Source organism: Tasmannia lanceolata, unplaced genomic scaffold (genome assembly GCF_043159265.1).
Source record: "Tasmannia lanceolata isolate RefF3 unplaced genomic scaffold, GAP_Taslan_0.1 ptg000015l, whole genome shotgun sequence".
Taxonomy (NCBI): Eukaryota; Viridiplantae; Streptophyta; class Magnoliopsida; order Canellales; family Winteraceae; genus Tasmannia; species Tasmannia lanceolata.
Genome location: NW_027518692.1, coordinates 47335264 through 47349029, shown reverse-complemented (window position 1 = coordinate 47349029; position 13766 = coordinate 47335264). Strand labels below are relative to the sequence as shown.

Here is a 13766-nt window from a genome sequence, read left to right as displayed (position 1 = left end):
GGCCCGTTTGGATACCTCATATTTTGTATTTGGATTTGGAATTGAGTTTTGAATAGAAAATGAATAGATCCGCCAGCTCATGTTGAGGGAGACATAGAGGGAAGGGGATATTTCCTAGTAGAGGAGGGAGGTTGAGGGGCAAAGAGGGTGAAGGAAACTGCCAGATCTGTGGATTCCAATTACTTATTTGATTATTTCCACAGCATGTTTGGAAATCAGATTTCTTTTCATTGTCAATCACTGATTTGGAAATCCAAGGATTGATCCGGATCCAAATCACAAAGCAAAATGGGCTGCAAATGCGAGAAATCCAAATCAAAATCTTCTCATCATCCAAACAGCCCCTAATGTAATTTTGAGTCCAAGATGTGTGTGTGTGGGGGGGGGGGGGGGGGGGGGGGGGGGGGGGTGGGTACAATCGGTTGTCACAATCTAAAACGAACACGGCCTTAATATAAGAGAATATTGTGGTTTGACGCACCAAGACCAAGAGTAAAGAATTAACTGCGAAAAAGTTATCACAATTTGATCAAGAGGGCCCAACCACCATCGACTTGAGCTTTAGCCGTTTGCTTTTATCTGTTCATGTACTTTAATTTTATCACCATCTTAATCTGAACCTTCAAAAATGTAATTGTACATTGGGCTTGAGCGTAATTATGAGAGCCCATTATTCTTTTGGTCTAAAGATGGGCCTTGACATGATTAATGGGCCAGGCTGTAGGTAAGCCCATAAGCACTTAAAAATTCTGTTCCTCACATCACCAACATTGCACATTATCCGTGGTCCAATGATCAAGACCATTCATCTAGTGGGCCCCCACTTGGGTGGTCCACTGTGCACTAAACACTTAACTAGCAGTTGGACCTGACATGGATATCCCATTGTAATGAGAGAGACCGTGATTATAAGCCATACAAGTCTTTATCAACTTATTAAAAAGGAAACGAGATAGGGGATATATTATTTGCTATGGATATTATTATTACTCACATTTTCAAGGAAGGTAATCATGTTGCGGACAGCTTGGCCAATCATGCTTGTGACACCAACACTAATAATGCAGTTTTTTGGGGAATGAGCTACTCTCTCTAAAGAACTCTAGAGGAGTTGTTAGATGCAACGAATTAGGTATTTCTTATATTCATACTAAATAAATATTAATTGGAGAAAAATACAGTTACGCCCCCTCAACTTTCTGACACATTAAACGATAACTCTGTAGTTTCAAACTCATCAACTACACACTCTGACTTTTCAATGTGTATAAGGTAGACCCCCTCAGTTGACGGTCTGTCCACAAATCAAAGGGCTAGGATGATCCTATGGAGCTGATTTTTTTGCACATCCTATCTATGTCAAGGCCTATCAAATGAATGCTTTGGATCATCCAAACAATGTGGGTTCACTGTGTTTTTGATCGGCAAACTAGAGAAGGTTCTCTGGTCGGCTGACTAGAGAGGAGATCTTAATTAGCACTGATAGTGTTTCAAAAGAGGGGGTGTGCCTTTATACACATTGAAAAGTCAGGGGGTATAGTTGATGAGTTGGAAAATACAGAGTTATTGTTGAATGTGTCAGAAAGTTGAGGGGGTGTGACTGTAATTTTTCCTATTAATTATTTCTTTGGGAAAAGGTAAAGGGATTTTATATTTCTCTTCTATCTTGTTGGATTAGAGGCAAGGTTCCAAGTCTCACTCTTGTAATTATTTTTTTCTTAACTAATAAAATTTAAGGTGCCGTACCAAGTTCCTAAATAAATTCCGAGTTAAAAAAGTTTATTAAAAAGGAAACATTTCCAAAATATGAAGGTTACTGTGACCAGAATACCCTCCTCCCCAGGTCAAAATTTCAAATATGGCATCACCACTAATGTCATTACCAAAGATAGGTCAGACTTCATCAAATCAAAGAGAGGAATTGGGCATTTGAGTCTTTGTCCCAGAGCTTCCGGCTGGATATTCAACCCTATGGTACCGGCATTTTTGTCATTTTAACTAACCTTGAGCTCTCTCCCGACTCCCGTTTTGTAACGCAGTAGAGGGGCCCACATCATGATCTGGCATTGGGGGGATGATGTATTCGCCCATTTTTCTTCCCCTGGCTACCTCCTTCTAGTGTAAAAAAGAGCAGTCATAAAATCAAGGTGGGTGGCCCCGGGAAGAAAAGGAGGCGAATATATTACTTCCCCGCATTGAGTCTATATGAAGAAATGGGCCCACAACCCTGCAGCTGATGGGTCCACGGTTTTAAATTTTGGCCGAAATTTTAGATTTGGGTCAAGTCCGAAACCGAAACCTACCCAAACCGAAATTAAATGCCCTCTTTATTTCTTTAGGGCCCGTTTGGATACCTCATGCATTTGTATTTTAATTTGGATTTGAGTTTAGAGAGAGAGAGAGGGGGGGGGGGGATGTCTCGCTGCTGCCGGAGCATCGTCGAGGAGCAGCGACGGTGAAGGAAGTTGCCACAAATATTGATTTCCAAATAATGTCTCGCAGAACAGATTTCAAAATCGGAATTTTTTACACTGTCGTGGCTGATTTGGAAATCTAAAGGATCTGATCAAGTTCAAACTATGAACTAAATCCAAACCTTAATCTCGTGGGTATCCGAGCGTGGCCTCACCGAATTTCGTCCGAAATTCGGTAATGTCAGCCCAAAAAATTGAAATTTTGGGACTTGCTACTGAATTTCGGCAAAAATTTTGGTTTTGGCCTGGACCGCCGAAATCGAAATTTAAAACCATGCAAGCCGGAAGGTCCTGGCCAATCATTGATGCCAGACTTCTTAAAATTTTGGCACTCGGCTTGAGTGACTTTGGTTAGGCTGGGAAAACATGACAAAGCAAAGGAAGTACACTGATTTTCTTTATTTGCAAAACAAGGCTTATAGTTTGACAATTTGAAGATAGAATCATCACATCTATGAATCTTGCAAATCAGGTCATGCTATCAATGTGACCAAAATACACACCGTGGATTGTTTTTTACTCATAAAGAGACTAAAATGTCCTTTCATGTGAGAAGACAAAATTTATCTCATTAAAAAGACCAAAATACTCGTGATGGTCGATGACTTGTTTTTTTTTTTTTTGAAATAGGTAAGCTAGGGTTAGGCGGACCCCGACCAGATATATTAAAAAGATCAATAAAGATACTACAAGAAAACAGAAAAGCAAGCCCCTCGCACATCAGAAGAAGGGCAAACAAACTATCAAAAGGGAGCCAAAGGCCACCCAACAAAACGGCAAAGACAAAAACCTAACCGCTTCAGCAAAATGAAAACAACAGCCACAACACTGCCAGATACTAGCATTGGGTCCCCCCATCAAAACGTGAGGTGAAAAATGGTGGGCGCCACCCTAAGCATGGGCTTGGGTGGAGAACGGGGGACCTACACATCGAAATATGAGACAAAATGGTCGGCCCCACCTGATGCATGGGTTTGAGTTGTGTTGGTGAGACACACCGTATCAAAACAAATTACTGAGCATTATGAGTATTTTGGTCTTCTTACTAGGTAATTTTTCTTCTTTTACATCTAAGGATCGGACATTTTCATATCTTTATGAGTAGAAAACAATCCACCCGTGGGTATTTTGGTTACAAATTGATGAGAAGACCTGATTTGCCAAGTTCACTGAAATTTGATTACTCCATTTGCAAATTGACAAACTAGAAGGCTACTTCTTCAAACGAAGCAAAGTAAAAGACTTCTTTTGCAAAGACCCCAATTTGATATGTTTTCTTATAGTCAAGGGGAATAAATTAAAGTCACCAAAATCTTGAGTTTTAATTATTTTAAGTGGATGTCATTAGTATAAAATATTAATATACGCTGATACAATTTGCTGTCAATATAATATATTTTGAGGCCATTTCGAACGGTGGGAGTTTAGCCTTTGGAACATGGCTAATTGGCTGTTGATGTCAAACTAAGACTGATGAAGCGAGCTTTCTTAAAATTTCTTACACATGAGACAAATTAACAGGGGGTGTCATGCTTAAATTTAGTGCTGCCTCAACGGGCCCTCATGATAAATGCACTCATTTTCACTTCCGTACCCCTTAATTATAAGGGATTTGCTAAGCTCCATCGCAGAAGGCTTTTCGCAGCTGGTCTTTAGCAATTCAGACTAGCCACCTCGTGAATGGAGACTTTTGTCTCTATTCACGAGGTGGCAACAGACTAGCCGCGGAAAGCCTTTTGCGATGGACACTAGCAATTCCCTAATTATAAATGATCTTACGAGTGTTGAGCTTCTTTGTCTTCTAGACTTCTAGTAAAGACTAAAGAAACCGCTAAAGAGGGGCGGCTCAAATAAACTAAGGGGGTCCTCCATATGTTATTTCCATGATCCTATCTATAATATATATGAGGTTCTAAATGTTGAAACCGTGTAAGCCCTTGTAGCCAGTATTTTTCGAAAAAGGATTGTACGGCCCACACCATAGAATGATCCAAACCGTCCATTTAATTCCTACCATTTTTCACATTTTTCACACCACCACCTCATGTTTTTTTTATGGGGTGGTGCCAACCATCCCTATCCAAACCTGGACATTGTGGGGCCCACCATTTTACACCTAATTTTTTTTTTAATTTTGAGGGGGGTGGGGCCCACCGTTTTACACCGAACCCTAATAATGCACTTTATCCGGCATCAGTATCAGTGGCTCGGCTAAGAGCCGGGGGGCGCACTCAGTGCCTTTCGAGTTACCACGACATTGATCTTACAATGAAATGTCCCTCATGAGGTCCTTAAATTCACACGGATTTCTTTCTTCTTAAAACATCCAAGCCTTGTTCCATGGAGGAATTCCAAGAGGCCGACGTGTTGTGGGTCGATCGCTCTAGAGAAGAAGGCGACTTTCCGAACATATCCTTCTCTCCTACTAAGAAAACTCGGACTCCCCCGCGACCACGGAAGGAGTCGGTTCCGATCAAGATTCCCGCCGGAAAATCGTGGAAGACCGATTTATCTAGCCGGGAATCTGACGATGACGACGGAGAGATGACGCCGCCTCACGTTCTTGCGGCTCGGAGAATGACCGGAAATATGGCATCCTCCGTTCGCAGCGGCAATGGGAGGAAGCTCAAAGGAAGGGATCTCAGCCATGTTCGGAATTCCGTACTCCGGATGACCGGATTCTTGGAGGGATGACACATAAACCCACCTCATATATTCTTAAATTTCCTCTCCCTTAGTTTTTTTTTTGGTTTTTCAGTTTGGGGTTCCTATTATTTGTAAAAGAATAGGAACGTGGGGTTTTCATAGCCCTTTAATTTGGAAAAAATTCAAACTTGATTTAAAATATGCTTTCTCTGGGTTTGATTTGCTGGTGTTTAGATAATGGGTCTGATTCAGTAATAACCAGTACGGAGACGAAAGAAAAGAAAAAATTCGTGCTTACGCCATTTGATTTCATAGACGCACCCCCTTTTCTCAGAGGCTGTTCCAATTCCCACCTACTGGGAACTTCTAAATTCTAATGCTCATTAGTGGATAAAAAACTGTTATAATAAAGTGAAGGGTTTGTTCCAAAAGCAAAGAGCAGGAGGGGCGACCCTAGCAAAATGAGGAGCATATGATATAAGAATTTTCCATTAACAAGTGGTATTTTCTTCCTTTGGGTGACCCGATAAATTTAAAAAGAAATGTCGGAGCCACGTGGCCTTTAAGTAGGAGAGTTATGTGCTTTAGTTTTGGACCCTCAAGAACGGGCCGATGCGAAGATGCCGTATGGCAACCAAGAGTAAAACGCTGATTAAAAGCTGCTCCGTGTAAGAGTAAGAGTGTCAATGGACCTAGAGAGTCCGATGGATCCAAAAGTTAATTCAAAAGTAATAGGGGTGTCGATGGACCTAGAGGGTCGGATTTATCCAAAGGATTCAAAAATTAATAGACAGCAGGACAGGTCTTGGGCATGACAGTTGGATTCGAATGTATCCATTGGATCCATATAATTAGTTCCGAAACTACATTGGATTGTGGGGATTTGCTACAGTGTCCATCGCAGAAGGCATTTCACTGTTGGCTTGTTACGAAAGCAGCCACACATGCTCACTTTTCAGCAGATTTTGTCTCCATTCATGAGGTGGCTACTCTGACATGCAACAAGCCATCAACGGAATGCCTTTTGCGATGGACACTAGCAAATCCCTGCAAGACAGAGAAAGAGAATAGGATAAGACCTTTTCTACTCTTCTTACAACTCAAATTTCTCCATTTTGGTTAAATTTCGTTGGAAGAGGAGAGCGAACATTAGCCCCACATATTCAGTAGAGTTTCAACACAAATTTAGCAAGCAAACAAGGTCTGTCATTTCAAATTCCACAAATCCCCATCATTCATCCACATTTTGGGCAACCAAATAACGAATAAATGTACAAAAATACCCACCGCAGTCTTTGACACTCACTTACAGATATAATTTCACTTCCATTAAAAAAAAAGTCGCATTTAAACACAGCAGAAAACTACAAATAATATTTTGTTTTTTCCTTTTTGATGATGATTTTCTTCTCTCTCGAGTGTCTATTCTTTTTATTGACTTAACACTAAGTATTAATTGATTCGAAAACCTGGATTAAGACAAACCCCTATTTTGGACGTATAATTGGCTGTTGTAAAACATTCTAAACATTCATAATTTGGAGGTCTAGGATCATCTGATGAAGAAGATTTTGCCAATAACCTATCAATATTGAGGCTACACAAATGAATGCTGATCATCTAATTATGTGGCCGGTACTGTATGTGGCCTCAAGGTGGCGAACGTGCCGTGCAGGCATGCTGCACTCATGACATGGGCCGTGCCAGGACATGAAGACGCGTGCTATGCCGGGTTTGGATTTCTTGCACGATGACATGAAAAGGCAGGACACAGTATCATGTTACGGCTGTTTTACCCTAGAAGGGGCTGCCCCAACTAAGAAATAGGGTCTAAATAGTTAAATTTTTATGAAAAAAGTGGCCCGGCATGGTTCAAAGTAGGCCACGGGCCATTCTGTTCCTAACCCTAAACTATTCGTGCAGTGCCTGGCCTTCGGGCCTAGTGGCTGAGAATTTTCGTTCTGTGTCGACCGTCCTAAACTATTTGTGCCGTGCCTGGCATTCAGGCCTAGCGGCTGAGAATTTTCGTTCTGTGCCGGCCGTCTGCCACTTTGAGTACATGGACTTCGACAATTAGTTTAGGCTACTGATACTGGCACTACAATGCTTTAATAATGCACAAACTTAGATTGTCGTTTCCTTTTCAATTGGCTTCGGAGAGCTTTTTTGGGAACTTAATACCCTTTGACAGCTCTTTAAATAATAAAAAACAAGATGAGTTAGTGCATTTATCAATTTGATGATGAGACAATATTCTTGAATAGTAAAGAGTAGCTGCAAAGTTAAGAATAAATTGTGGCTGTAGTTTAGTGGTGAGAATTCCACGTTGTGGCCGTGGAGACCTGGGCTCGAATCCCAGCAGCCACACTCTTTCATTTTAGATTTTTGTTAGCCTTCCGTTAAAAAATTCAAATTGCTTCTCACCTAAGTATTGAATCAAATTGCGTCTCACGTCTTCTTTCCTAAAACCCTCGTAACCGAAATTTTTTTCTTCCTCTCCGAACAAATCATTTCGACGATTGGATATCCCCCGTCACAAGAAATCAATGATTTGGAGAAGAACTTCTAACCTTCTCCTCCTCCTTTTCCTGATTTTCCCGGCACCGTTGCCGGCCAATTCTGTCCCATTCGCGGAATGGCGAACCCTATTCTCACTAGCCCACTCTCTCATGAACCGAGTTGCAAACGTACGTGCTTCGAGAGGTGATGTTTCGGGTGCAGAAAGGGCGAGAAAAATCGCCCAAAAACTCGAAGGAGGGTTAGCTTTATGGGGAGGGATTTGGTCTTTTGGATGGGATTATCTCAGAAACTACGCGTGGAGAGATGTCATATCGGGTTGGCCTCCGACAGAGGTGTTTCGTGCCGTTTCGGAAATGAACGATTTGTTGGGCGCGTTGAGCGAGTTGACCCGGATGGAATCGGACAAGGATAAGGCTAGATGGCTTTTGCAAAACTACCAGAGGGTTTTGGGTGTTTCGAGATCTCTCCTACGAAGGCTCCTCCTCGTCTTTTACCAATCGGTAAGGGTTTTTTTTTTTAACTCAATAAATAAAATCCACTCACCTCTGACCTCCCTGTAGCTCATTTTAGATTTTTTTACAGCTTGATTTGTGTTATGTTCGTAAAACAAATTCCTCAATCCTCATTGAGGAATTTTCCTGAAAGTGTTTCTTGCGTCCTCGAGCTATCGTACTGCAAATAACTCCTAAAAACAGGACAAACCACTTGGGACTCTTGAACTATGGTACTGCAAACGTCTTCCCTTCTTACTCTTATCTGATGATAGCTAGCCAGATCTTAGATCTAGCTTGGTGAAAATCTCACCCCCTTTCAACTCGTCCAAGACTTCATCAATCACAAGTATAGGAAATTTACCCTTCATAGTGGGCTTTATTCAATGCTCGGTAATCCACACACATTCTCCAAAAGTTGTCTTGGTTTTTCATCAAGAGGTCAGGATATGAAAATGGGGATACACTAGGTCTGATAACCCCAGAATTCAACAATTCTTTAATAATTTTCTCTATTTTAGTTTTCTGGATGTAGGGGTACCTATAGGGTCTTACACTGATCGGTTTGGTGCCAAAAAGAAAAGGTATTTGATGGTCCTGGGATCTGATGGGCGGTAAGCAGTGTGGTTGGTTGAAAACATCTTCGAACTACTTCCCTAATAGTTGCTGAATTTATGGGGCCTGCTTGTCCGATTTAGAACTCACTTCCAGGCTAAACAACTGCAGAGCATATGCCTTTACAATGCTTCTCATATCTTCGACTATCTTGGCCGGTTCCATGACCTTTGATTCCGTAGCAGGAATCCTTTTCAACACAAATTCTTCTCCCTTATCCTTGAAAGATAAGAGGTAGGAGTCCGCCTTGATTGGAACCCCTTGTGGATGGATAAGTACTCCCTTAAATTTCCCATTCCTTTTAAAAATTTTCACCATTAGCCACCATCACTTCTAAGGTCGCAACTGATTGGGTGGGTAATTGGGCCTTTCTAGTCAACATTGGATCAATAAAATTATCAGTTGACCTACTATCGATCATGGTAAGGGGGACATTGCCGTAATGACCTCATGATCCTCATGGTATGTGGAACTTGTGTGCCAGTGATAGCTGTAGCGAAATCTAGGGTGTCACGTCCTTACCATCATCATCGATCTCTGAGTCCGGTTCTAGATTATCAATGTCCTCCTCTTCTTGTTGCATCCCTTCCGACCAATGAAGTTGCTGGGCCTTGCACTTGTGGTAAGGAGTAAATTTCTCATCACAATGATGGCACAAGCTCTTCTCCCTTTGTTCATGTGCTTTGACAAGGGTGAGTCGCTTGATAACTGGTACTACTACGCTTGAAGATCGGCTTGGGGCAACTGCTGACTGGGGTCGATACAGCAAATTTGGTCTCATCACCTAGAGATGAATAGCCTATTCTTCTTCCTGAAGTCGGTTGAAGGTTTCAAGTAGCGTTTTTAGTCTCATCTTTTGAACACCAACTCGTATCTCTTCCTTGAGGCCATTGATTAAAACTTCAATAACGTAAGATTGAGACAAAACTTTAACCTTATTGGATAGCACTTGAAATTCTTTTTCAAATTCTAGGATGGTGGAGACTTGGCGAAGCTTGGATAGATGACCTGTGTATTTCTCACTGCGTGCAGCGTGCATGTCCAAAACTATAGCATCCACAAAGTCATCCCACGTCGCATCTGGCTTATAATTGGTGTACCACTGGTACTATTCAAGTGCATCCCCTTCCATATTGAGCGCTGCCACCGTTAACCATTGCTCCATCGGTACCTGATGGGACCCAAAGTAATGTTTTGCCTTGAGGATCCACGCATTTGGATGCGTCCCATCGAAGCGAGGAAAATCCAAGCACATAGACCGAGTTTGGATGCTCGTTAGCCCCGAAGGAATGCCCATTGCCCCAGCTGCGTTGCTACCCAAGGGTGCACTGCTGGCCAGTAGATCCTTCCGGGTCCCTTGGTGTCCATTGTAGGCATTCAGCTTTTCCAGCACCTCTTCCATCATAGCCCATCGCTATCTGTAGTTTCCTTGAGCGCCTGGTGAGTAGCTTGAAGATTCCGCACCTGACCATCCATTTGGTTCAATTGCATGCCCTCCGTGAGTGTCCTCGAGCTATGGTGTCTCACCGGCACCTCTCAAGAGGAGAGGAAAGAAAATCTCGTATGGAAGATGGCACCAAGGTAGAGGAAAAATAGGAAGAAAATCTCTGCAATCTCTTTTATTGATAACTCCTTAATACAACTGCAAATACACGTACTAAATAACTCCTAAAAAGGACAACCAAATAGTAAAACTTATCAACATGATTGTTATAACAGAAAGCAACAAAGAAGGTAAAGGAAAGCAACTACGTAGCCAACGAAGACCCCATATTATTTGGATGAAGCCCATCTCCACGTATGCACGTCTATCTGGCATTTGTCATGTATAACAAGAAAGTTGTTGTATCAGCTATTTCTCCTCCCAATGGTTCATTTTTTAAAAAAAAAATTGCTTGATCTCTCTGGCGTGCGCCATGGGCAAAAAATCCCAGGCTCCTAGTAGTGCCCGATCCATAGTTTTCTGAAATTTTTTACATTTGGAGTGAGTGGTGTCTGACCCGAGCTCGAGGACAGGGGCAGAGGGAGACCTTTTCCCCCCCCCTTGGTCCACGCTCAGACCTGGCATGTATAAACTTAAGTTCCAAAGGGTCTATCTTGGGAAACTAGGGTCGTGGTTGGGAGTGCTTGGGGTGAGTTGGGTAATACGAGATGGGTTTTTTCTGGCCCTATTGGGGTTACAGATTCTAATGAGGTGGAGCTGAAGGCTGTTCTACAAGGTATTAGGCTCTCCTATCCATCTGTTCTTAGTAGCCTAATTGTGGAGGGTGATTCACAGTGTGTGATCAGGTGGATGGATGTGAGCCACCCATTAGTAGCCTAATTGTGGAGGGTGATTTACAGTGTGATCTGGTGGATGGATGGCAGCCACCCCTTTCCCTAGAGATTTGTGCACATGATTGATAAGATTTAGGATAGAGTGACGGGCTTTAAATCAACATGTCAGGAAGATCGGCCTATGTGAAGGCTGATCGTCTGGCCAGGACAGGAGTTGAGAGGGCGGTCTTGTAAGTTTTTTTTTTTTTTTTTCTTCCACCATGAGGTCTTTTGTTCTTTGTGGGGGTGTGTTGTATATCTTTTAGTAGTTTTTTCTTTGTATTCTGTGTATCCACCCTGAAACTGCCCTGTTCTGACCTTCTTGGTCGAGGGGTTTACTTTTTACTAATATAATATATACCTATTTACCATTCAAAATAAAATTGGCAGTTACAAAAGAACTGGGCATGAATCATTTTCCCCAAATGTTCCGTCATTTAGATGTAAGCATTTTCAGCTAAAATTGTTCTATAATAATGCAGGGGCCGTTGAGGGAGGTGGTTTTGATATTGCAACAAGAAGCAGAGGGAGGGTTGGTTCGAGACTGCTTGGAGCTAGGTGCCTCTGACTTGAAAAGCATGCTTCAAATAGCTAAAGAGATCTTCACTTCGTATATCTACTCCACGCCTTCTGACACTTCTGAAGATCTCTGAAAACACCTTCTTAGTGACACCGGCAAACTTGACTGAATGTGCTCACATTTTTTAGGAGTAATGTATATTAATGTCATTGAGTTCTAACAGATGAAACACATCTGGATGTACAGTGGGTTTTTTTTTTTTTTTTTGAGGTTTCAATTTATTTAATTGATCTGAATAATTTGTCCCACTTGTAAAATATTAAGCTTGTCTGGGGCTTGGGCTCTTGGCCTAGGCTGAAGGACAGAATAGTCACAACCTCTGGGGTCATGCGTTTGATATGGGCTTACCCATCAAGTTGTTGGAGTTGTTCACATTCAAGTCATAGAAGAGCTGAAACAGATTAGAGAACAATGGGATGTGAAAGGTTGCAGGTGGTCTGAAACTTCGGGTCGGTGAAGTTCACATGTCAATTGTAGTAGTTGTACCAATCAATTGAGGCCTGTAGCAGACAGAACTTGGGTTTTCAGGGCGTTGGGAGATTGAAAAATCTGATGAGCTGAATATCTAGGCTGCATTCTTCAATGCTTCTCTTTGGAGCGGGTAAAATGAGCGGAACAGAATAGCTTAGATTTACTTTGCTTTGAGAATTCAGCACAAAATCCAAATATTTTACCTCTCGAAAGTCGAAAATTGCATAATCAGGCCGAGCAGGTCAGGATTGCTGAACTCATTTCTTTGTTTTTGTTCATCACCGAAGCATAGAAGGCTAAGAATTTAATCTTTGGATGGTTATAGAATACAGCCTTTTAGTGTCTTAGAATTGGGTTTGAAGGAACATAGATGATCTTTAAAATAGAGCTAGGTGGGAGGCTGTGAGAAGTGGGAGACTTATGAGGGATGGTGATTTTGAGTTCCTTCATGTTCTTATGCTAATTGTATCCTAATGGTGTTTTCCCAGTCTAGCTGAGTCCCACCTAAGTTGCACCCCTACCGTCAACCTTTGTATTTTTCCCATACTCCTGATTGGGCTCCTGAAATTCTTGGGGGTCATCCTTGCCAAAGGGAGTCATCAAATCTTTGTTGTATGTGGGGCAATCTCTGCATCCACTATGACACGTATTTCTGTTTGTAGGAAAATATTTCCATTTGTTTGATGTTGAATACCTTTTGTTTCTTTGCAACAAAAAAGAACTGTTTTTGAAGCAATCTCATCAGGCTCCTTATCAGTGAAGGGTGAAGGGCAAATAACAGTCAGATAAGGGTGTCATTTTGCTGGAGTTTTGTAGAGCAGACCACACTTGGGAGTTGGGAGGGAGACTTGAGCTGCCATAACGTTGCCTTAACTGGGGCATGTCATTAGGATCGGCGCAAGTTTTCTCTGGAAAGTTTCATCGAACAATTGATATGCAACCACTACTTTTCCAAGGATAAGGAATATAGCAAAACATTATATTGTCCTATACCTTCAGGGTAATTCGTTAGGAATTTAAAGCAGGAGCAATAAACAGATAGAGGAAAGAAAATTGAAAAAATTATATATGAGAATAAGAACACTTTTATCTTCATTTGTTGGACTCCTAATGACTTGTTAATTAATCAAATATTTTGGATCACCCAATTACAGATACGTTACATGCATGGCATAGAGCCACTTTCTAATGTCTTTAGATTTAGGGCCCCTTTGGATACCTCTAAAACAAATAGAGAAATGATGAATGTGCCCATTTTCATTACTTGGGACACCCAGCTACGGTGTATCTATGACTGAAAAGGTGCTGATGTACTTCACATTTGAAGGGATGAAGTGACCTGATTGCCACGGACAATGCAGCTGGGTGTCCCAAGTAATGAAAAGGGGCGTTTCCCAAAAAATATTGGCATACAATCAAGGGCGGAGCCACGTATGTAATAAGGGGGGCAGCTGCCCCCCATGAGTTGAAAAAAAAACTAAATAAAGTATATGTTTTAAAAGTTTTGGAAAAGTTTTTCTATGCTTTTCTAGAAAACAACCGTTGGAAAGTAGCTTTTCTAGAAAACAACAGTTGAAAAGTAGCAAAATATAATAATAAAGTAGGATAATGATACTTTTCGTGGATCATGAGATTGGTTCATTGCGCGAGGAT

At 41.7% G+C, this 13766-nt stretch overlaps 1 protein-coding gene, 1 non-coding gene and 1 pseudogene across 2 annotated transcripts; all 3 read left to right on the top strand.

The window, feature by feature from the left end:
• Positions 1 to 4814: 4814 nt before the first annotated feature.
• LOC143892032 (protein S40-1 pseudogene) lies at positions 4815 to 5168 on the top strand (annotated as a pseudogene).
• A 2247-nt stretch (positions 5169 to 7415) lies between these two features.
• Positions 7416 to 7487, top strand: TRNAH-GUG (transfer RNA histidin (anticodon GUG)). Its single transcript has one exon. It is a non-coding gene; the product is annotated as a tRNA-His (tRNA).
• On the top strand, positions 7444 to 13250 carry LOC143891622 (adenine phosphoribosyltransferase). Its single transcript, XM_077396150.1, has 2 exons — positions 7444 to 8140; positions 11545 to 13250. The coding sequence occupies exons 1-2, from the start codon at positions 7667 to 7669 to the stop codon at positions 11713 to 11715; spliced, it is 645 nt and encodes a 214-aa protein (XP_077252265.1). The 5' UTR covers positions 7444 to 7666; the 3' UTR covers positions 11716 to 13250.
• The last annotated feature ends 516 nt before the right edge of the window (positions 13251 to 13766 follow it).

Excerpts from the sequence above, each read along its gene's own strand:
- LOC143891622 (XM_077396150.1), top strand. The coding sequence starts at position 7,667 with ATGATTTGGAGAAGAACTTCTAACCTTCTCCTCCTCCTTTTCCTGATT. Across the intron at positions 8,141-11,544 it reads TCCTCGTCTTTTACCAATCG|GGGCCGTTGAGGGAGGTGGT; the intron begins GTAAGGGTTTTT and ends ATAATAATGCAG.